This window comes from Mauremys reevesii, linkage group 2 (genome assembly GCF_016161935.1).
Source record: "Mauremys reevesii isolate NIE-2019 linkage group 2, ASM1616193v1, whole genome shotgun sequence".
Classification (NCBI taxonomy): Eukaryota; Metazoa; Chordata; order Testudines; family Geoemydidae; genus Mauremys; species Mauremys reevesii.
The window spans coordinates 200824962-200850421 of NC_052624.1; the positions used below are offsets into that span (position 1 = coordinate 200824962).

A 25460-nucleotide genomic window follows, 5' to 3' on the forward strand; every position below is an offset into this window, starting at 1 on the left:
TAACAGACGTTCTGCAGCATGAGCTTTCGTGGGTGAATACCCACTTCTTCAGATGCAAGTGAAGAAGTGGGTATTCACCCACGAAAGCTCATGCTGCAGAACGTCTGTTAGTCTATAAGGTGCCACAGGATTCTTTGTTGCTCTCTGAGTACAGTTATCCAGCCAGTTATGCACCCACCTTATAGTAGCCTCATCTAAGACATATTTGCCTAGTTTATTGATAAGAATATCATGTGAGACCGTATCAAATGCCTTACTAAAGTCTAGGTATACCACATCCACCGCTTCTCCCTTATCCACAAGACTCGTTATCCTATCAAAGAAAGCTATCAGATTTGTTTGACATGATTTGTTCTTTACAAATCCATGCTGGTTATTCCCTATCACCTTACACCTTCCAAGTGTTTGCAGATGATTTCCTTAATTACTTGCTCCATTATCTTCCCTGGCACAGAAGTTAAACTAACTGGTCTGTAGTTTCCTGGGTTGTTTTTATTTCCCTTTTTATAGATGGGCACTATATTTGCCCTTTTCCAGTCTTCTGGAATCTCTCCTGGTTTTCCAAAGATAATAGCTAGAGGCTCAGATACCTCCTCTATTAGCGCCTTGATTATTCTAGGATGCATTTCATCAGGCCCTGGTGACTTGCAGGCATCTAACTTTTCTAAGTGATTTTTAACTTGTTCTTTTTTTATTTTATCTTCTAAACCTACCCCCTTCCCCTTAGAATTCACTATGTTAGGCATTCCTTCAGACTTCTCGGTGAAGACCGAAACAAAGAAGTTATTAAGCATCTCTGACATTTCCAAGTTTCCTGTTACTGTTTCTCCCTCCTCACTGAGCAGTGGGCCTACCCTGTCCTTGGACTTCCTCTTGCTTCTAATGTATTGATAAAAAGTCTTCTTGTTTCCCTTTATTCCTGTAGCTAGTTTGTGCCTTTGCCTTTCTAATCTTGCTCCTGCATTCCTGTGTTGTTTGCCTATATTCACCATTTGTAATCTGTCCTAGTTTCCATTTTTATATGACTCCTTTTTATTTTTTAGATCATGCAAGATCTCATGGTTAAGCCAAGCTGGTATTTTGCCAGATTTTCTATCTTTCCTACCTAGTGGAATAGCTTGCTCTTAATAGTGTCCCTTTGAAAAACTGCCAACTCTCCTCAGTTGTTTTTCCCCTCAGTTTTGATTCCCATGGGACCTTACCTATCAGCTCTCTGAGCTTACCAAAATCCGCCTTCCTGAAATCCATTGTCTCTATTTTGTGTACTCCCTTCTACCCTCCCTTAGAATTGTGAACTCTATGATTTCATGATCACTTTCATCCAAACTACCTTCTACTTTCAAATTCTCAATTAATTCCTCCCTATTTGTTAAAATCAAGTCTAGAACAGCTTCCCCCCAGTAGCTTTTTCAACCTTCTGAAATAAAAAGTTGTCTGCAATGCAGTCCAAGAACTTATTGGATGGTCTGTGCCCAGCTGTGTTATTTTCCCAACATATATCTGAATAGTTGAAGTCCCCCATCACCACCAAATCTTGAGCTTTGGATGATTTTATTAATTGTTTAAAAACAGCCTCATTCACCTCTTCCACCTGGTTAGGTGGCCTGTAGTAGACTCCTAGCATGACATCACCCTTGTTTTTTACCCCTTTTAGCCTAACCCAGAGACTCTCAACACTTCCGTCTCCTATGTCCATCTCCACCTCAGTCCAAGTGTGTACATTTTTAATATATAAGGCAACACCTCCTCCCTTTTTCCCCGTCTATCCTTTCTGAGCAAGCTGTACCCATCCACACCAACATTCCAATCATATGTATTATCCCACCAAGTTTTGGTGATGCCAACGTCATACATGTATTTATTTATTAGCACTTCCAGTTCTTCCTGCTTATTACCCATACTTCTCTTAACAGTAACAAGTCACCGGGCCCAGATGGCATTCACCCAAGAGTTCTGAAAGAACTCAAATGTGAAATTGCAGAACTATTAACTATGGTTTGTAACCTGTCCTTTAAATCAGCTTCTGTACCCAGTGACTGGAAGATAGCTAATGTAAAGCCAATATTTAAAAAGGGCTCTAGAGGTAATCCCGGCAATTACAGACCGGTAAGTCTAATGTCAGTACTAGGCAAATTAGTTGAAACAATAGTAAATAATAAAATTGCCAGACACATAGAAGAACATAAATTGTTGGGCAAAAGTCAACATGGTTTCTGTAAAGGGAAATCACGTCTTATCAATCTATTAGAGTTCTTTGAAGGGGTCAACAAACATGTGGAGAAGGGGGTTCCAGCGGACACAGTTTACTTAGATTTCCAGAAAGCCTTTGACAAGGTCCCTCGCCAAAGGCTCTTACGTAAATTAAATTGTCATGGGATAAGAGGAAAGATCCTTTCATGGATTGAGAACTGGTTAAAAGACAGGGAACAAAGGATAGGAATAAATGATAAATTTTCAGAATGGAGAGGGATAACTAGTGGTGTTCCCCAAGGGTCAGTCCTAGAACCAATCCTATTCAACTTATTCATAAATGATCTGGAGAAAGGGGTTAAACAGTGAGGTGGCAAAGTTTGCAGATGATACTAAACTACTCAAGATAGTTAAGACCAAAACAGACTGTGAAGAACTTCAAAAAGATCTCACAAAACTAAGTGATTGGGCAAGAAAATGGCAAATGAAATTTAATGAGGATAAATGTAAAGTAATGCACATTGGAAAAAATAACCCCAACTATACATACAATATGATGGGGGCTAATTTAGCTACAACTAATCAGGAAAGAGATCTTGGAGTCATTGTGGGTAGTTCTCTGAAGACGTCCACTCAGTGTGCAGTGGCAGTCAAACAAGCAAACAGGATGTTAGGAATCATTAAAAAAGGGATAGAGAATAAGACGGAGAATATCTTATTGCCCTTATATAAATCCATGGTACACCCACATCTTGAATACTGCATACAGATGTGGTCTCCTCATCTCAAAAAATCTCTCCATATAAGGAAAGATTAAAGAGGCTAGGACTTTTCAGCTTGGAAAAGAGGAGACTAAGGGGGGATATGATAGAGATATATAAAATCATGAGTGGTGTGGAGAAAGTGAATAAGGAAAAATTATTTACTTGTTCCCATAATATAAGAACTAGGAGCCACCTTAAGCTCGTTATCTCTCATCTTATCTTTGCTAACAAATGAGTATTAGATGCTTGTTCTCTTTACAACATCCTGGCCAAAAGAAGATGCATCCAACTTTGATTAACTTTATTAACAACAAGGGCTTATTTCACTGCAAAGTTAACTTGAGTTATAAATTGAGTGTTTCCACTAACTCAACTCTCTTTCTCACACAAAAACCCTTACCATGAGATTTTTCAACTTGAACTAGCTAGCCCACCAAGGGATATAGGCTAAAGCTTGAGTGCGCACAACTCATTAGCTGCTAGCACAATGATGTTGCAGAGTGGATGCAGGCTTGACTACCTCCAGTCCTCCAATGCCTTCCCACAATCCTCCCTGGGTGCTCAGAAAGGACAGACAAGTTCTCACACAATACATTGTAAAAGAACTCATAGCGTGGCTCAACATACTGCAGTATTAAGAATCACAAGATATGCCCTCAAAAGTCTTAGGGAAAAACACAAGTGGGTGCAGCGCCGGTGTGGACACCGCAATTCAAGTGTTATTTCAGTGTGGTTACTCTCATTCAAGATAAGCTAACTCAGGAGGAGTAACTCGAGTGTAAAAAAATGTGAGTTAACTCTGCAGTGAAGACATACCATTAAGTTGCAAGTCAATTAATTTAACCACAAAAAACATACTATAACAATGAACTAAACCCTACACACACCAAATTGAACAGAATTATTTCAAAATACTATATACCATATAATCCAGACCCTGTGTACTCCATGGTAAACTGAATCTAAGTACTGTAGCAAGTTCCCTGGTTTCTATAGCATTCTGGTGTAGAAGACTGAACATAAATGAAACTGGCAAGAATATTTGTTTAAAAAGAAGCTTTTTTAATGAATGAAATATGAAATAAAAATGTAATAAAGTAGCCCTGCCTTGTTTATTTTAATAAATTTTGTTTTGGTTTTTAGGTTTTTTTGTTGTCCCCACATTTTCACTATGCTGCACATTTCTGTATAAATAATGCATAGCAGCACTTTAAATTTTTTAAGGGGGAGGGAAGCTGGAGTTTTCGGCAGCAGCTTAGGGGACAGTTGTGTCTTTGGAACATGAGGATGACAGCTTGGTAATGTGTTATTTGCTAATGTACTTAAGTGTTGACTTTGAAATTGGCATCTTTAGATTTCAGAGTTAACAATACATTAAGATGAATGGGACATTCATACATGTCAGATCTATTGTTTAAGGCTCTCCGCTGACTCAGAAAGACTATGCTGGTTAGGTGCAGAGTCAGTTCACATTTTTTAAATTATCTTCGCAACCACAAGGGTTAGAAACATTATTTGATTTGAAATGAAAGATTCCGAAGCACAATATCACAGCAGTGGATGGCATCCGTCACTGCAGAATTCATGGGGCAATGTTTATAACTCCTTGCCCTTACTCCACATGCCAAAAGCAAAGATCCATCCTTCAGCATGAACCCCAAGTAGTGCCTACAGATAACAGTTCTAGCACCTGTTACACTTCCTTCTCATCCAATCCAGTACTTGCATCTGGGTAATCTGGCCGTTTCCGAGAAGCAAATAATCCAATAAAGGGGTTGAAGTAATTATGGCTATAAGGATTATGCACATATCAAAAACTACTAATTGCAATCCAAATTGGAAAGTTAATCTCTTGTCATCCCACTAACAATCCCAACTGTTGAAACCACTATCCCAGTCAAACCAAAGTCCCCAATACCCCTACAGCATAACATATGTCAACCCCAAATCAAACTATGCCTGCTCACAAACATGGACAGATGAACTTGACCTTAATGAGCAGTGAAGCTAAGAAAAATTGAGCCCACTTTGCTGCTTCTTAAAACCCACCAAATGGTCCACTCTTGACTTCTTCCCTGTCTCAAATTCTCACCCAACTGGTCTCTAGACTCAGACCTAGAACCTCCTGCCAATGGTCACCCAGGTCTCATCCTGGGGCCACTATTAGCTGGACAGTTGACTCCAGTCCTCTCCTTCAATCATTTCATCCTAATGAGTCCCAGCAAAATTGCGCAAGCTGGTGTGAATTATATTTCTGTAGATATTAATCTCTGCCCTTTGTTTTTACTGTAGACTACACATGTTAAATTCACGTAACCTTTCTGCTCATAGCTCTTAGTTTGCAAGCCTGTCATAATTTGTTATACTTGCCTGCCTCTGGACTCTTTTATATATTCATAAGATTTCATTGCTTTCAAATATAACTTTGGGGATGCACTAGAACCGACACTCATAATCTTTTCAATGCCAAAGGGGCTGTTCTTCAGCACATGGGTGAGTTTCAGAATTGTACAACAAGGGATTTGAGTGCAGATTTCAAATTTTTTTTTTGGCGATAGAGTCCTAGAGTAATTGACTTTAAGGTCAGAAGGGACCAATATGATCATCTAGTCTGACCTACTGCACAATGCAGGCTGAAGAATCTCACCCACCCACTCATGCAACAAACCCCTAACTTATGTCTGAGCCACTGAAGTCCTCAAATCATAGTTTAAAGACTTCAAGGTGCAGAGAATCCTCCAGCAAGTGACCCGTGCCCCACGCTGCAGAGGAAGGCCAAATAACCCCAGGGCCTCTGTCAATCTGCCCTGGAGGAAAATTCCTTCCTGATCCAAACATTTCTGACCACATAAGGGAATAAGAAAAGTAGTCTTCACCCCCACGGTGTTCTTCATATAGTATTCAGCACTAAATAAACAAATAGATAAAATAAAATATAGCCTTTGCCAATATGTACCCCAAGGAACTTGTTGGTTTCATATTATGTTGTGGGAAAATAACTATATTCTGCACATATTGTTATCCCTGACACTGCTACTTGGGCAGCCTTAGAAATGTTCCACTCATGTTTTCTGGAGCTTGTATCAATGCACAACTCTCCAGCCAAGCAAAAAGGAATAGACTGAACATCTTCATGTGACAAAATCAGGAAAATCTGTTTTAAATACTAAAAAGTGGAACTGCTGGTGCAAAGTCAAAGTTCTATTACTCTGAAATATCAAGTCAGATCCAAACATCAGATGTGGTTTCAGAATGTGATTTTGCACAATGGCACTTGGAGATTCTATGTGAGAGACAGGGAACCTCAACACAATTTATGGAGAAAGGGGTTACCCTTTTGTTGTCCAAAATAAAGGTCTGACCTTGCTCCTAATGAAGGAAACAAACTCAGTGGCAAATAGGCAGGTATGCCTATGAAGAAGAGATGCATCTTTGTCCATTTTAAATGAAGAAAATGTTCAATAACAGTTTATTCTTCTCTAAAGGTGCTCATCACTAAAGTTGTTTCAGGTAAAGGGCAAAGTCTGTTGCTAAAGAGAGCAGACGTGTAAGCATTGAGTGTCAGCTCATGGGCTCCCTTTTTTTAAACCTGATCATAGTATACTATAAAATAGCATACAGCAGAGTCAATGCTCAGTGAAAACCAGGTGCTGAAACACATCTAAATAACCACCTACAGCCAAGAATGAGAAAGATGCCTCCTTTTTACATTGCACACGTCAGCCTGGCAGACCTCTCAGGGGGAACTCCCAAAGCATAAATACAGTACCAGAGAGACTAGCCTGAAGGTTTGGTTATATGACTTGAAAGAATTCTATTTGAAGCCTCTTAGATGATGTGACTAGTAAGAGTGACAATTTGAAATCCTCACAACAGACATGGAGAAAAGACTCAGAGAAGTGGAAATTACAGTTGAAACTACAATGGCCCAGGTTTTTAAATGTACTAATCAAGCCACACTAGAGGAAAACATGTCAGTCATCACTGAAGTTAAAGCATAAGCACAGGAGAAGCAGAACGTTAATAGCTCCCAAACTTAGAAGCGTAACAAAAAGATTCAGTCTGGCTGAGAGAGAGAGAGAGTTGGAAATGATGGATGGATTCAACCCATGCCTTTATTAAAGTCTGTTCATTATTATTGTGGGTGAACAAACATTATTAGGATATTGCTTCTTACGTGTGTTATGATAGTATATTTTAATTTTGTAAAATTGCATAGAGAACTTGGAATGGGCACTTAGTAAACATCAAAGTAAATAAATACGTAAAAGAAATGTTTGTTTGTTCATCTAGTAAAGGAGAACTGATCTGATATGGTTTATAAAAGAATATTACTGAGAGCATGGACCTGTACTTAAACAGGGTCCTATATATATATACACTCCGCTCCAATATCCCAAAGTGGCCATTTCAATTGCAAGACAAGGTGGACAGCATGATGATCTTTACTTCTCTGTATGTCTGAAAGACTCACAGACTTTACGGTCTGAAGGGAGCATCGCGATCATCTAGGCTAGTAGACTCCAACCTTTTTACACACAAGATCACTTTTTGAATTTAAGTGCAACCCAGGATCTACCCCACCCCTTCCCCAAGTCCCTGTCCCATCCCCAAGGCCCCACCCTGCTCATTCCATCCCTCCTCCCTCTGCCGCTCGCTCTCTCCTACCCTCACTCACTTTCACTGGGCTGGGGTATGGGATTGGGGTGCAGAAGGGGGTGAGGGCTCTGGGAGGGAATTTGGGTGCAGGGGGGGGGACTCCAGGCTGGGGCAGTGTTGGGATGCAGGAGGGTGCACAGGGGTGCAGGAGGGGATTTGGGGTGCTGGCTTCTGGCGGGGGTTCAGGGCTGGGGCAGGGGGTTGGGGTGTGGGATGGGTGCAGGCTCTCACTGGTTGGTGTTTACCTCGGACGGCTCCCAGGTGGCAGTGCAGCAGAGCTAAGGCAGGCTCCCTGCCTGTCCCGGCCCCACACCACTCCTGGAAGTGGCCAGCACGTCCCTGTAGCCCCCGGCGGGGGGGGGATGTGGCTCCGCGCACTGCCCCTCCCTGCAGGCACCACCCCAGCAGCTCCCATTGGCTGTAGCTCCCCGTTCCCAGCTAATGGGAGCAGTGCCTGCAGGCCGGAGCAAAGTGCAGACACCCCCCTTCCCCCCACTCCCAAGGATCGCAGGGATGTGCTGGCTGCTTCCAGGAGCGGCACGGGGACTGGGTTGGCAGGGAGCCTGCCTTAGCCTTGCTGCACTGCCAGACTTTTAGTAGCTGGAGATCACGATCAACTGTCAGAAGCTCCAGAATCGACCTGTCGACTACAACCTACCAGTTGGTGACCATTGATCTAGCCTGACCTCCTGCACATTGCTGGCCACAGAACCTCACCCACCACTCCTGTAATAGACCCCTAACTTCTGACTGAGTTACTGAAGTCCGCAAATCATGATTTAAAGACTTCAAGTTACAGCGTATCCACCATTTACACTAGTTTATACCTGCAAGTAACCCATACCCCATGCTGCAGAAGAAGGTGAAAAAAAAAGATGAGGGTCTCTGCCAATCGTACCGGGAGAAAATTCCTTTCCGATCGCAAATACAGCAGTCAGTTATACACTGAGCATGTGGGCAGGACTCAACAACCAGACACGTGGGCAAGAATTCTCTGTAGTAACGCAGAGCCCTCCCCATCTAGTATCTCATCACTGGCCGTTGGAGATATTTGCTGCTAGCAGTTGCAGATCAGCTATGTGCCATTGTAGGCAGTCTCATCAGAACATCCCCTCCATAAAGTTATAAAACTCAGTCTTGAATTTTTGCTCCCACTGCTTCCCTTGGAAGGCTGTTCCAGAACTTCACTCCTCTGGATAGAAACCTTCATCTAATTTCAAATCTAAGCTTGTTGATGGCCAGTTTATATCCATTTGTTCTTGTGTCCACATTAGTGCTTAACTTAAATAACTTCTCTCTCTCCCTGGTATTTATCCCTCTGGTGTATTTATAGAGAAAGTAATCATATCGCCCCTCAGCCTTCTTTTATTTAGGCTAAACATGCTAAGCTCTTTGAGTCTCCTCTCATCTCATGAGGACAAGAGCCTGATTCTGCTCCCAATGAAGTCCTGGAAGAGAGGGAATATTGCTTAGGGAAAAGTTAGGCAGTTCTTCTTTCCAGATGTCAATCTAGTTACACAAACAAAGAAATGGAATTATTGGAGATAAAGCAAAGATTTTTAACTAGAAAACATACAAACAACTTTTTTTTTAGATCCAGCCAAATGGAATGTCATTTATGCTTACAATGTATGACAATACAGTCTTCTCGTTCCTGAACAAATAAAGAGAATTTAGTAGCAACAAACTCAGGAAGCCAAAGATTCAGTAATTGAACTTTTCTGAGCGTAACCAGTCAGGCACAACTTTATAAGACAAGAACTTAATTTACTCTTTCTTACACTTTGGTTATCTACTTGTGAGTATCTGATCATTCACACATTTATTATTCTGTTCCTAGAGGATAATAGTTTACCAGGCCCAAAGTGCCTCAGTGAAAACTCTGCAAGTTTTCCATACTTTGCAGTCTTTGGGTATGTCTACACTGCAAAAAAAAAAAAATCCATGGCATAGTCTCAGAGTCCAGGTCAATTAACTCAGGCTCATGGGGCTCAAGCTGCAGAGCTAAAAATAGCAATGCAGACATTCCCACTCGGGCTAGAGCCCAGACCCTGAAACTTGGTGAGGGGTGAGTGTCTCAGAGCGCAGATTTCATCTTAAGCAGGAAAGTCTACACTGCTATTTTTGGCCCAGAGCCCAAACCTCACAAGCCTAAGTTAATTGACCTGGGCTCTGAGACTTGGTGCCATGTGTTTTTCTTTGCAACATAGACATACCCTCAGAGGTTTCCTTCTGTGAAACTATGGCCTGGTCTACACAACACAGTTAGGTCTACATAAGGCAGTTTGTTTACATTTGCAGGAGATAATGCTACCCGCTTCTTGTCTGCAAAGTCACCTGTCATACTTCAACCACCATTCCAGAGAACATGTGTCCATCCTGATAACAGGTACTGCTTGATAATGATTCAAAGCAGTGCGGACCGATGCATGTTCATTTTCATCATCTGAGTCAGATGCCGCCAACAGAAGATTGATTTTCTTTTTTGGTGGCTCGGGTTCTGTAGTGTCTGCACTGGACTTTTAAGACTTCTGAAAGCATGCTCCACACTTCATCCCTCTCAGATTTTGGAAGGCACTTCAGATTCTTAAACCTGGGGTTGAGTGCTGTAGCTATCTTTAGAAATCTCACATTTGTACCTTCTTTGCATTTTGTCAAATCTGCTGTGAAAATGTTCTTAAAACAAATAACGTGCTGGATCATCATCCAAGATTGCTATAACATAAAATATATGGCAGAACGCAAGTAAAACAGAGAAGGAGATATACAATTCTCGGCCAAGGAGTTCAATCACAAATTTAATTAATGCATTATTTTTTAACAAGCATCATCAGCATGGAAGCATGTCCTCTGGAATGGTAGCCGAAGAATGAAGGGGCATACAAATGTTAGCACAGTGGTCACCAACCGGTAGACAGTTGTGGAGCCCCTGCCAGTCAATTGCAATCTCTGTCTGCTAACAATCTGGCGGTACAGCAGGGCTAAAGGCAGACTCCCTTCCTGCCTTGACCCCACGCCGCTCCGGGAAGCAGCCAGCATGTCCCTGCGTGGTGAGGGAGGGGGTCTCCGTGCTCCGCTCCTGCCTGTAGGCACTATCCCTGCAGCTCCACTGGCCAGGAACAGGGAACTGCGGCCAATGGGAGCTGCGGGGGTGGTGCCTGCAGGGAGGGTCAGCACACGGAGCCATGTGACCCCCTCTCTCCCAGGGTCACAGGGACGTGCCAGCAGCTTCCGGAGGCAGTGTGGGGCCAGGACAGGCAGGGAGCCTGCCTTAGCCTTGCTGTGCCGCTGCCGAGAGTAAGCGCACCTCTTGGTGAAAGCCTGCGCCACAACCCCCTGCCCTGAACCCCCTCCTGCACCCAAACTCCCTCCCAGGGCCCTCACCCTCCCCTGCACCCCATCCCAGAGCCTCCTCATGTACCCAAACTCCTTCCCAGAGGTTGCACCCTTCACACCCTGCTGCACCCCAACCCCCTGCCCCAAGCTCAGCCCAGAGCCCCCTTTCACACCCTGAATCCCTCGCCCTCAGCCCAGAGCCCACACCCACGCACTCCAACCCCTGCCCCAGCCTGCTGAAACTGAGTGAGGCTGGGGGAGAGTAAGCAACGGGTCGGGGGATGGAGTGAGTGGAGCGGGGCCTCGGGGAAGGAGTGGGGCCTCAGGGAAGGGGCAGGGTAGATCCAGGGTTGCACTTAAATTCAGAAAGTGATCTTGTGCTTAAAAAGGTTGGAGACCACTGGTTTAGCATATCTGACACATAAGTACCTTGCAATGCTGGCTACAAAAGTACCATGCAAACACCTTTTCTCACTTTCAGGTGACATTATAAATAAGAAGCAGGCAGCATTATGTCCAGTAAATGTAAACAAACTTGTTTGTCTTAGCGATTGGCTGAATAAGAAGTAGAATTGAGTGCATTTGTAGGCTCTAAAGTTTTACATTGTTTTGGTTTTGAGTGCAGTTATATAACAAAAAAAAATCTACATTTGTAAATTGCACTTTCACAATAAAGAACTTGCACTACAGTACTTGTATGAGGTGAATTGAAAACTACTATTTCTTTTGTTTATCATTTTACAGTGCAAATATTTGTTATCTAATATAATAATATAACGTGAACACTGTACACTTTGTATTCTGTGTTGTAATTGAAATCAGTATATTTGAAAATGTAGAAATACATCCAAAAATATTTAATAAATTTCAATTGGTATTCTATTGTTTCACGGTCTAATTAAAACTGCGATTAATCACAATTATTTTTTAATCATGATTATCTTTTTGAGTTAATCGCATGAGTTAACTGCGATTAAATCGACAGCCCTACTGATTACACACATTGAAAAACATACAAGCAACTTTTTAAATATCCAACAAAATAGAACACAATTTATGCTTATAATGTATGACAATATTTGCTCTGGAATTTGGAGGTTATATATTAAATCAGTGAAAAAAGATAGCAGTAACTGCCGAGGTTCTAGTGACTGCACAAGTTCTAAGTAGCCCCTGATAAATGTCAATTTTTTAAAAAGATTCATGAGTTGCAATTTTATGTCATTCCCATTTTCATATTTTAAGTATCTCATAATGTCATTATGTAGATTGAGACAAGGTAGTTGAGGTAATCTTTTACTGGACCAACTTCTGTTGGTGGAAGGTACATGCTTTTGAGCTACACAAGTAATCACTATGCTCTTGAATGAACTCACACAGGAAAATGATAAAAGACAAAAACACCTTATCACATGGGCGATTACTTTTTCACAAAGTGATCACACTATATCTGATCTTTCAATACTTGTCCTCAGAGGAAACCTGTTCACCTTCAAAAGGCAGGCCTGGGAACTTAAATTCATAACTCGGCTTGACACCTAAAAACCATGGACTTAACAGGGACACTGGAATTATGGCTCATTACAACAATTTGTAACACATCACGTTGCCTGCTACCCTTAACTGCACACTTCAGGCCCTTTATGCATAACAATCTAACCCTCAATTCCCAATTTATTTCAAGGGACCACCTCCACACATTACCCCTTCTGCTTAGAAATCTGTCCCAACTTCCACCAACAGAAGTTGCTCCAATAAAAGATATTACCCCACCTACCTTGTCTTTCTGAGCCTGGGACCAAAGCGGCTACAACACTGCAAACATTATGTAGGTTACCACGTTACAATCAGGATCAAATTCCTCCTTGGTGTAACTCCAGTGACTTCAGCAGAGTTACACTAAAGATGAATATGCCCCAAGAAGATTGTGTTTGATTTAATCAAACAATAGTATTTTTGCCTTTTTCAAAATGTGCCAATGAACTGCAAGTTCCCTGCATGCCTCAAATTATTATTCAGCTATCAAACTGTCAAACCAGCTTAAAATTCCTAAACTGATCCTCAAATGTTGATATCAGTTGTGAGCAAGTAGCGTTACATTATCATACAGTATGTTGGTTGCACAAAACAATCTTAGAATTCTGACAATTCTAACATGATTAATACCTGTGATTTTAGGTAAGTTTTGCTTTTCCACAGTGGAAAACAGAAAACAGAATTAAGCATTTGTGAGCTTATGCATTGTATTCAAATAATCAGAGCTATTACTGTTTCAGGACATTTCCTTAGCTGCTACCATTTGAACAGTTGGAGTAGTCATCTGGCTAGTGCAATGTTACTATAATCTACTCAAGCCTACAGACGGAAACTATTGTCTATCACATTATACAAATAATCCACTCTGCTGCCCCCTGGACAATTAAATGTTTTCAGCAGAGCCACAGCTGTGGCTAACAAGGCACATGGACCTACTGCCATTGTTTACCAAACTGACATTTCATTCTAACAGCTGACTGACCCTGTGTCTGAAATGATTCACATTATTTTGATGCCTAGGGTTATTACCTCTATTCTTCCACATGACTAATGCATATTAGGTGTGGAAAGGGGCATGTCAAAGAAAGACCACAATAACTTTTGCTTTACTAACCCCTGTAACCCTTGCTAAATGAAAAAATTAGTCACATCAATTCTGATCATTCGTGCCATATAGAGATCCTACGACACACACCAAGTTACAGTAGGTCACTGAATGAAACTACCATATAGTCCATGTGACGTATATTGATCCAAACACCTTTGTATGTCGTTTTCAAACACATGATCCAGAAGCATTGACTTGAGAAGGGCTACAATGTAAAAGAAGCTGAAAGTTGTGAAGCATAGCATAACCATGCCATACATATTGTAATTTTAAACAAAAATTAATATTCCCACCCAGAAATATCCCCTTATCCAATGATATATAGCATAAGTCACTGCTAAGAAACAGTAAGAAAGACAAAGCAAGACATTCATCTAAGAATGTAAGTGCTATTTTAGGGGATATGCTGTTTGTGAGAACAGTTTGTGCTAGCCTACAGTGTAGGCATTTTTAAGTTATGCTACTTGATACATAGTGAAAACTACCCAATAGTGTATATGTGAGAAAGCACTAGTTGCACTTTAATGATTGTAATAAGTGCTCAAGTTTTGCTTAGGACCTTTTTGCATACACTGTTCATTAAACATGCAAAGTACTTAAGATGGGAGGATTTGTAAAGCAGCATCTCTTATCAAGATACGTAAATATAAAAGGGTCCACCTTTATTTTTGAATAGCAAAATCCATTATTTAACATTATCACTATTCACAATACATTTCTTTACTTAAAATAAGCATTTCCTTAATTCGATTTGAATTAATCTGATGTGAAGTGAAAGCAAGGGAATTTTGAACTAATAAAATTTGGGCCCTGATTCTGGAGCCACTAAGCCAGTGGCAAAACTCTGACTGCTGCAAAAGGGAGCAAGAGAAAACCCTTTAAGGTCCAATCTTGCACCACTGATTTCAGTGAGCACCAGATCAAGCCCTTAGTGAGTTCCCTCTCTCCCCCCCAGGACTAGTATATCATTTTTCCTTTTCCACAGACTGCAGTCTGCAAAGTAAACCTGAAAAGTAGTAATAATTTACATATGTATCACTTTAATATTCGAAACAAGGTTGATTTAAAAACATTTAGGTACATGTAAAGCTTAGCTTCTTCTAGGGCTTATTTATTTATTAAAATTTGTTCTCTTAGCTTTTATTCTCCTTCTGCCTGAATGCTTTGTGGTCTCACTGTCTCAGCAGTCACGATATTTCACAGTGGATGTGACAACTTTGCCACAGAAAATAACATGATACCTTATATAAGCTATTGGAAGGTTCCATTCTTTCTGTATAGATTAAATAAAACTACCTAGGCAAAGAGGCTTGCTAAAACACATGAAAATGAGTCAATTATGAAATGCCATCACAATATAAGAACTGGATGGTGATGTCCTGCTATACTATGGATTTTAAACCAGGTCCTAAGGCCTGTTGGTAAAATAAACTAGCCTGATTTCAAAGGAATCGATTTGCTTGAGATCTAACTTTATTAAAAATACAAAACAAAAATCCTCCTTTTTATCTTTCAGTTTGCACTTCTTGAAGTGTTTATGTGAAGGCTAACACATTGAAGAAATAATGAAATATAAGGTTTCTGGTTTTGTGTGTTTTTGCATTGGTCATTTTAAAAACTGGTATTCTACACAATTTTTCTAATTATTATTATTTATTGGTTTATAATACCCAGAAGTGTGATAGATAACTTAGGGCTTGTCTACATGGATAAGTAAGGTACTCTCCTGGAGGGTGAGGGGGGTGATTTCTAAAGCGCACTAATACGTTGCGCATTAATTAGTCCATGTAGACCCCACTGGTGCGCACTAAAGGGTCCCTAGTGTGCTTTAATGCAGTGCTGTTTGAAACAGCAGTATGTTAATATGCACTCAGGGAACTTTTAGTGCATAACAGCAGGATCTACATGCACCAATTAATGAGCGACATGTTAGCACGTTTTAGAAATTACGTACTTCTTAAGCACATAAGCCCGCCATGTAGACAAACTCTAAGAATACAATAAAGACGACCTGAAGAACTTTTAGACACAGTTCAAAGGATGGGGAAAAAGGTAAAAGATGGGGGTTACAGCAGTGAGATTATGCAGCTAGATCTTCATCCTGCAAAGATTTACACACAGGCTTAACTTTACATGCTGTAGGAGGGCACTCCTGGGGCCAGATCCTCAGCTGGTGTAAACTGGCATAGCTAAACTGAAGATCTGGCCCACTGTGTGTCCAGTTAAGCACGTGCTTTCGTCTTTGCAGGACCAGCACCTTATTCAGCAAAGGCTTGTGCATAGCATACTGGAGGGAAAAAAGACGACGGCATTTAAAAAATATAAATAGAAGTAAATAATTCTGTTTCTTGATTCAATTCTTTTTAATTTCTATTAATATTTAGCACTATAATAAATCTGACTGAAACAGTACCATGATCTGAAGCTTTTTTGTAAGAAAATATACTGCATATCAGATTAGCACCCAAAACGTTCCTTCAAATTATTTGCACCAACTGCCATGTCCCAGCTGGTAGGAGGGAAATGGGTGAGTGGATAGTGATGGCTGTCCTTGCCTTCTGGACTACACACAAGAGAATTCAGCAAATGAACATGCTCAACAAAATAATGGTATCTTTTGGGATTTATCTCATCATTTGTCCACCTATGACTGACAGTTTACCCATTATTCATTCTTTAAACCACCTTCAATTAAAGCAAAAAAAAAAAAAAAAAAAAAAGCTAGCCTCCTTATCAGAGAGGAAAGTAGAATTTTAAGATAGATAGATAGAAATGATAAAAAAAAAACACCTAAGTCACCACATGTACAATGTTGTGGTTCTGATTTTTAGAATGGGAAAATGTTTTTATGAATACACATTAATAAAGTCAATGTTCAAGACAAGCAGAGTACACAGCTATAGGGCCCAACTGCTGCAGATGATAATTCAAAATGAAGGACACAAGACTAGAACTATAACACAGAGGAAGTAGTTTGAAATGATGTTGAACTGATTTCTTTAACATAGGAATTGCCTCACTGGATCAGATAGATGGTCCAGCTCATCCAGTCTCCTGTCTCTGACAATGGCCAGCATCAGATGCTTCAGAGGACAGTGCAAAAAACTTCACAGTAAGCAGTTGTGTGATAATCTGCCCTCCCACATTCAATCTCCTCCTAATCCTTAATAGTTACAGATTGTCTTAAACTCTGAAGCATGAAGTTTAATATATTTTCCAAAATTTCTTAGTATTAACTTTGGATATCCTTGTTATCCATATAATTGTCCAATTCCCTTTTTTTTATTGCTAGGATTTTGGCTTCAAAGACGTCCCGTGGCAATGAATTCCAGGGTTAATTACTTGTTACGCGAGAAAGTATTTCCTTTTATTGGTTCTGAGTTTTCCACCTTTCAATTTAATTGAATATCCCCACCCCCAATTCTTGTGTTACGAGACAAGGAGCCCAGAAATCCAACATTTGTTCTCTATACTATTCATTATTTATATACTTTGATCATGCCCCCTTACCTCCTTTCTAAAATAAAGAATCCCACACTGTTCCACCTCTCTTCATAGGAGAGTTTTTCCATGCCCCTAATCCTTTGTCTCTTTGCTCTTGCCTCAACCCCAATTCTGCAATATTCTTTTTGAGATGTGTGACCAGTACTGCACACAGTATTCCAGATGCAGGTGCACCATTATATTTTCCATGTTATTCCTAAGCAATGTAACATTTTGTTTGCTTTTTCAGCTGCATGTAGGGCAGAGGTTTTCATTGAGTTGTCTACAGTGATGCTTAGATGTCTTTCCTGAGTTAACATAGTTAATTTAGAACCCAGTAAGTGGTATGAGTATCTCATTTTTCCTCCCCAATATACTTTTCAATATTGAACTTCATTGTCTTTGTGTTACCCATTCCCCCTAGCTTGGTTAAATTCCTCTGGAGTTCCTCCCAATCCTCTTTGGACCTGAGTAACCTAAACAAATATGTATCAACTGCAAGCTTTCCTATGTCCCTGCTCTCTTCCCTTTCCAAATCATACGCAACACTGGACCTACAGAATGTTGAGGCACCTTGTTGTTAATTCTTTGCTATGATGAAAATTGTTTCCTATCTCTTAGATCTGGTCTACACTACAGATCTATATCAGTATAACTATGTCACTCAGTAGTGCGAAAAATCCATACTTCTGAGCGATGTCGTTATACCGACCTAACCTCCCATGTAGACAGTGCTATGTTGGCGGGAGGGCTTCTCCCATTGACATAGCTACCGCGATTCGGGGAGGTGGATTAACTACGCCAACAAGAGAGAGCTCTCCTGTCGGCGTAGAGTGTCTTCATTAAAGCACTACAGCAGCGCAACTGCATCAGTGCATTTCTACCAATGCAGCGTTTTAAGTGTAGGTTTGTCCTTACTCAAATCAAATTTTATTTATAGATCTTTGTGAATGTAATCTCCTTGCCATACCAAAAGATCATACATAAGTACATGTCCAGTTAAAGGTTCCAGCGGATCAGTTTAGCCAGTAGCATTCCCAATTAAAAGGGGTAGAATTAATACATAAGTGAGAGGGGGCAGAATTAATACAGAAAAGTGTATTTTTACACTAGGATAATAGTGCAAATATTCCTTTAGTTGTTGATCTTGATCTCAGCCAGAACCTGTTAGTACTTCCCAATTAATGACTTGGGTTTGCTATAATAAAGTACTATAACAATGGACAGTATAACACTAAGTCATTGTTTCCATTTCAAGTGAGGAAAAAAAGGTTAAGAAAAGCTAAACTGTGGAAGATATTTTGTGTGTATTCAACAGAGAAGGCATAATGTTTTGGATAGAAAGTTTAGGGATTGTTGAAATATCACACACCGGCTAACCATAATAGCCTTACAGTGCACACTGCACTGGATTTATATGTATTCAGAGACTTCACAAATCAGGCTTTTATAGAGAAACAGGATCACAGGCATTAGTTCCTTATCTGCCCTTTTTAGCTTTGCCGTGGCACTACTTCCTGGGAGATCTTCACACTGCTGTCAAAAGGTCAAATGGTCATGTACTTATCCTGTGTGTCCATATTTCTTTTACACAGCTTTGGTGAATATAACATGTAAAATTGGAACACTGATTTTGGTGGGTGATTTACTCCCAAGAGATGCTCACTTTAGTTGGGTTTCAGAATAACAGCTTCTGAATTTAGACTGACACAATTACAGCATTTTAATTAGAGAAGCCAACCCTTATTGTTTCTATTGCAGCACACTGGCTTGGAGAAATGTACCAGATTCCTTTCAGCAGATATCCCAGTACAGCAGACCTTTTATGGAAGACTATATTTTTTAAGAATCAAAACAGAGCCGTCAACCCCTACCTCTTCTTCCAAAAGTTTCATCCAGCCTACTACAATGCCTTGTACTGGAGACCAAAGATCACAAAACCGTTAGAGCCACTGAATAGCCCTTAAGTGCCCGTTTTACTGCACTGTCAAATAGTTGGCGGGGAAGTGCCCAGCAGCTGAGGCACATCCATACTCAATGAACACAGCCCTTCGCCCATCCACGCATCGCGCAGCATGATCCCGCTACACCACGAGCACAACCCCCCACCCCATTTACCTGGAGAGGGAAAGAACCCAGCAATTGCTACCTACCCCCGGTGCACGCACATACCCTCCCCCCGCCAACCACACCAGCGCCAGCCCCACCCAGCCACCCCCGCACGTGCTCAGCCCCCGGTCCCGCCTCCCTGCGCCGGGGGGATGCGCCCACCCGCTGGCCCCGCCTCTCGGCGCTGTTTACCTTGAGATAGTCATTTTCCGAGCGCAGCTCCTCGATCTCCCGCAGCAGCTCCTCCTCCGCCGCCGGCGGCTGGCAGGGGGCGGGCGCTTTGCTGCCCAGCCGCATGGTCTCCGCGGCTCGGCCCCAGCTCGGCTCTTCTCCCCTGGGCGCGGGGGCGGGCGAGGCGGGCTGCGGGCTGCAGGGCGGAGCTGGCTGCGCCGCCCCTGGCCGGCGGGCTCTCCGGGCACGGCGGGGCGCCCAGCGCGGGCTGGCCCCAGGCACCGGGGTGCCCGCTCGGCCCGGGGCAGGCGGCTGCTCCCGGTCGCTGGAGCCGGTGCCGGACTCGGCGTCGCTGCTGGCGGCCTGGGCCGGTCGCTGCTCATCGGAGAGCGGCTCGGAGGGGCAGTCGGACAGGTCGGAGCTGCTGTCCGTGTGGCTGAGCCTGGCCGGAGCCGCCCCGGCCGCATGGCCGCTGCCCAGCCCGGGCCCGGCGGCCGAGGCCAGAGAGCCCCCCTGCTGCGGGGGGGCGCCTCTCTTCCCCTTCCTGCCTTTGCCGGGCGGGTGGCCCGGCTCCCCCCCGGCCTGCCTGGCCCCGGCCTTGCCGCCCCCTTGCTCCTGGGCTCGGGCCGCCTTCTTGCTCCACAGGGCGGCTTTGGCGCTGCCCGCTCGGCCGCCCGTCCCGGCTGCTGCCCCTGCCTTTGCGCCCTGGGAGCCGCTGCGCCTGGAGAGGCGGCTCTGGGTGGCCAGGAGCCCGGCGGATTGAGGCGGGGCGCCCGGCTGCTGCGGCTTGCCCGACAGACTGGGGGATTTGGGCGGCACCGGCGGGGGCTTGGCAGACGCTGCCCGGCCGTGGAGATCCTTGAGGAAGGGTCTGGCCGGGGAAGGGGCTCGGTTTAGTCTCTTCTTCTCAGCGTGGGGGTGGTGGTGGCCGCCCTGCTGCTGCTTGAGGTTATCACTTGGGCTGGTGCCATTTAAAGTCTCCATGGTCCAGGCAGAGGAAGAAGCAGCCGCAGCCCTGGGGGTGTCGGGCACTTGAGGCTCTTTAATCCTGTCCACCCACAGGAATAGCGGCGGCGAGCCTCCCGGCAGAGCGCGGCAGCACGAGCAGCCTCCCCCAGCCTCCCCGTTTGTTTTCTCATCACTTCTGCTTCTCCCCAACCACCAGCCTCACTTTTCTTCTTTAGACCCCCCCCCCACTCGCGCGCTTGCCCCTCCTCAGCCCCCACCCTCGTCTGTCTCTTAAGCACTGGCTTGTTTCAGTAAAATGAAGGCAAATCCCTTAGTGGCAGCCTCCTCCTCCTTCCCCTGCCGCTCTCCCCTCTCTCTGGCTCAGCTTGATGCAGCTCAAGTTATTTTGCAGCCCGAAAAATCGACTCGCTTTTCCTTTGGTCCGATGCAAATGACTATTTTCCAGGTTCCTTCTCTTCTTTTCCCTTCGCTCACAAACCATCATTCATCAGACTCCAACGGCGACCCCCATCTCATTCCCATCCCCTCCTTGTCTCTCGCCTGCACCCTCCAATCTTCTCCGGGTCCTTCCTCCTCCTGCTGAAATAGGGAAACTGCAAACGCTGCTGTCTGTCTCTCCAGTCCTGACGCTTCCCGGTCTGTGCGCATGATCCTCCCCCCTCTGTCACAGAGCCAAACTGCTCTGTGAAAGCCACTTTTTCCTAGAGCTCCCTGTATGCCTTTTTATAAGGGTTCCTGGACCAGTTACTACTTATAATAAACCCAGATTTGAGGGAATGTAATTCTTGAGCCATTGGCTATGTACTATTTCAGGTTAAATACTTTTTTGTAGCGTTCACTGCTTTGCAAAGAATCTTTCCCCATAGGTTTGCCACAACAAAACAACACTAATATGCCACCTGCATTATATCTTTGCTGAAGACATAGTAACCCCCAAGCAAGTCTAGTTATCCAGAGGATAAGCAAGTAGCTGGCTATGTGCTGAAATCAAAAAGGCATGGAACAGTCTCTCTGATGCCTGCTGGATACATTGGTATAAACCTGTAGTAGTTAAATTTGAAAGACATCTACATAGTAAATGAAAGGAAGGAGGGATTAAAGCACAGAAGGGGACCACCCAATCTAGTGGTTAAAGCACAGCACTTGCCTCTTCTGCTGACTCACTGTGGCTCAGTGTCCTCATCTGTCAAAAGAGGATAATAAATATTTATCTCATAAAGGTGTTGTGAGGCTTAATTCATTCGTGTGTAAAGCTCTGAATAGAAGGCGCTTTCAAAAGTGCCTATGGAAGTTAGTGGCCCAGCTCTCAAGTCACTGGAAGGTGGGTGCCTAACATTCTTTGGCACTGTTGAAACTCCCACTCTATATTATTAGAAATACAATGTGTTACTGTGAAAGGTGGAAGCCACCAAGCATTGCTGAATGTAAGAAAGCCAGATAACCACTCCTCCCTTGCAGAGTCAATGTACACTAACCAAGTGACCAATGGATAGCGCCTGCCTCTGAGTTCAAGTGCCATGCTAGAATTTAGATTTATATCTATATCTGCTGCTGCAGTGCAGTAGAGAAGGTGTTGCAGTATACGTACCATTCTGTGGATGAGAGATTCAAGAAACTGGGATGATTTATGGCTTTAATGACTTGGCACTTCTATTTATTAAAAAATTGCCATAACTGGTATCCTGAGGAAAGTTTACTCTTTCAGTAGAAGAGGTTTTTATGGCCAAGGGTATGTATGAGTTATTGCTGAGTATATAACAGTTGCCTGTGCCTATACATTGCATTATTTTGTAAAGCGTGTGATTATGAAAGATTATATAAAACAGAACCATGCTGTATATAATAAAACCGGTCTCTGCTACCATTTGCAGGCATCACTGCAGTAAATCCCCACAAAGGTATCTTATATATGTTTGGGTGGCTAAGTTCTAGAATAGAGAGCTTGCTTAGTGACAGTCTGAAACTGTTACCATTCCATTGGAGGTTATCTGCAGCCAAAGCAATTTGTGCTCTGTTTCTGGCTCGGTTGTGTTGTTGCTTTTGCTCAGATCTAAAAAAAGGGCCTGAAGACTCTCTAAGGCCTGGTCTACACTAGGACTTTAATTCAACCGTCCACACCAGGAAGCCATTTAATTCGAACTAGAGGGCTCTCTCCACCCGGCAGGTGGAGTAGGCTTGGTGTGGATGCTAATCGAGCTATCCCACAGTGCACCACTCTGTTGACGCTCTGGACAGCAGTCCGAGCTTGGATTCTCTGGCCAGCCACACAGGAAATGACCTTTGAATTCATTTTCCTGTCTGGGCGGTTTGAATCTGACGTTCTGGTTGCACATATGCAGAGCTCTCCAGCAGAGGAGTCCGGCAATCCCAGACTAGAAAGAGGTCCCCAGCATGGACTGACCGGGAAGTCCAGGATCTGATCGCTGTGTGGGGCGAGGAGTCTGTGCGCTGCGCTCCAACAGAGAAGGTCTCTAAAGCCATGAAAGACAAAGGATACAGCCGGGATGCGATGCAGTGCCGCGTGAAAGTGAAGGACCTAAGACAAGGGTATCAAAAAGTCAGAGCGCAAACCCCAGACATGCCTTTCTACGAGGCACTGCATGCCATTCTAGGTGGGTCTGCCACCAGTGCCCCACCAGTGACGGTGGACTCCGAGGACGGAATAGTGACAGTTCGATGGGGAAGATGAGGAAGGGTCTTTAGAGGACGGCGCGGGCGACATCAAACCCACTCGCTTTCCCTGACAGCCAGGATCTCTTCATCACCCTCACAGAGATCAACCAGGACTCGGAATCAGGGGAAGGATCACAAACAGGGAAACATTTATTTTTAAGAAACAGGGATTTATATAAAAATAGAAATACTATATAAACATTTTTAAATATGAAACTAAACAAACAGCAGGTCTACACAAACAGCAATGGAGCAATAGTCCTCTGGGGATATTTCAAAAAGCTCTCAGAGAGCAGCTGGAAAAGCCTCAGCAAGAGGTTTCTTGGGAGAGGTGCTTTTGGGTGCTCCGTTGAAGCACACTCTTCCGCGCCATGCCATCCTCAGGTAGAGGGGGACCATCGCGAGCATGGCAGCGTAGGGTCCTGGTCTGTGCAGGGCTTCTATTAACATCCGCTCTCTGTGTGCGCCTGACACGCCTCAGGGTGATGTCGTTGTGGAAGTGCTGCATCTAATTAGTGGAATTAGTGTACTGTTACTATTGTGCATGGTAGACTTTTACTTTGCATAAGAATGACCCTCGCTAACAGAGTTTTACTTTGCATAAGAATGACCTCGCTTAACAGAGTTTTACTTTGCATAAGAATGACAACAGCCACTTGTGGCAGGCCTCAGAGGAAAAGCATACAGGGTCTTTCTCACTGGCGGGAGATGCCATCTTTTCTGCTTTGCACATTGCCTCCAGCAGGAGAGCACAGCTAAGCACTAACTGATAAGCACTCTGTACTGTAAGGCTTACCAGGACTTTGTGCAAGAGGGATGCAGCTGTCTCTCGCGCTCTCAGTGCAATGGCGCCGCTAATGAGAGCGTATTCGAAATCTCGGACTAGTTCTGAGATCTCCTGAGACTTGGTTCCCTCTTTGGTCTTGTTCACTGAAACTGACTAGACTGTGTTTACTGTTGGCAAACATGTATGTGTTCAAGGAAATCACCTACTTTTTCACATCACACAGCGGACTGCCCGCCATCCAGAGGCTGGCGAAAGAAAAAGACAAGGGACGACATGTTCCAGGAACTGATGGCCAGCTCCAGAGCGGAGGCGGCAGAGCAGAGACAGTCGAGGAGAGCCTGTGTCAGCAGCATCGCACACACCTGGAACGGGAGGATAGGTGGCGGCAGGAAGACCAGCAGGCGACTCAAACGCTGCTTGGTCTAATGAGGAGCAAACGGACACGCTCCGGCGCCTTGTAGATGTTCTGCAAGACCGCAGTCAGGAGAGAGCCCCCTGCAGTGCATCTGCAACCGCTCCAACGCCAAGAAGTCCTGTCCCCTCACCCAAAGTGACAAGACGGAGGCGGTAGGGGCCGTGAGAACTGTCCCTGCACCGCAGCACACCGATAATGTTAGAGACAACTGTCGCTGTAAATTTGTACAAGCTCTTTCTTTACAGCATCAACCAGTCCCAACTCCAAGTTCAAACCCCCACTGTGTATTACATTATTAAAAGCGGTTTGGTGTTACTGACTGTTCACGTTTCTGGTGTCAGAAGACTTTCTGTTGTTCTGTGGGGTAATTGTAATGTCACTGCATAGCCCACAGTGCCATGCTACAGACTTGGCTGCAGGGTCAACTGCAGGGCACACACAGACTGCAGTCACTAGGCACCAGGGACAGTCTGTGTGGTGTATGCTGCCCGGGTCTTTCCTTGAGGTGTATGCTTGTGCAGGGTCCTGGTGCCTGACATCCCGAATGTAAAGGCAGGCTTCCCTTCACATGCATTTGGACCGTAGTCACGATCCTCCCGGTGCCCCGAGCCCCAAAAATAGACCTCATCCAGGGGCAGATACTCACCCTTCCCCACACCCTCACCCTTCCAACGCCCAAACCCACAGCCGTCATGGTAACCCCTATCCAAGGACGGCACCTTCCTGCAAACCCACCCATCAGTGCACACCTTAACCAGCACAGAATGCTTCCATGTTTCAACGAATAAACAGAAATGAAAAGTCAACGAAAGATTTATTATTAATTACTAAAACATGTCCTTAGTTTTAAAACGTCCTTGGGAAGTGGGGAAAACTTGGTTTATGATCAGGCTCTCTTAAAATCAAGTGGACAGTCACAGGTTACCCTGCTCTGCAAAGCCTCCTGATGCATATCGCTTCCGCTGGGATATTCTCTCAGCACGGGTGTCTGGCTGATCGTAAACAGCAGCCAGGCGATTTGCCTCAACCTCTTGCTCTCACAGAGATTGTGGAGCACACAGCAAGCAGCAATAACTACGGGATATTCTTTTCGCTGATGTCCGGCGAGTCAGTAAGGTCCGCCATCTCGCACACTCCACCACCATTCTGCACTTGCTCAGCCGGTAGTTGAAGAGTTCCTTTTCAGTGTCCAAGGCGCCTGTATAGGGCTTCATGAGCCAGGGCATTAGCGGGTAGGCCGGGTCCCGAGGATCACTGTAG

The 25460-nt window shown here is 43.9% G+C and overlaps 1 protein-coding gene across 1 annotated transcript in view; it reads right to left on the reverse strand.

Annotated features, from left to right (window-relative positions):
* MTCL1 (microtubule crosslinking factor 1) overlaps positions 1-19503 on the reverse strand; it is a 178657-nt gene extending 159154 nt beyond the window's left edge. The window contains exon 1 of the mRNA XM_039525582.1: positions 19378-19503. Coding sequence (XP_039381516.1) covers positions 19378-19482 — 105 coding nt within the window. The 5' untranslated portion in view covers positions 19483-19503. The remainder of the gene's footprint in view (positions 1-19377) is intronic.
* Between the last annotated feature and the right edge of the window lie 5957 nt (positions 19504-25460).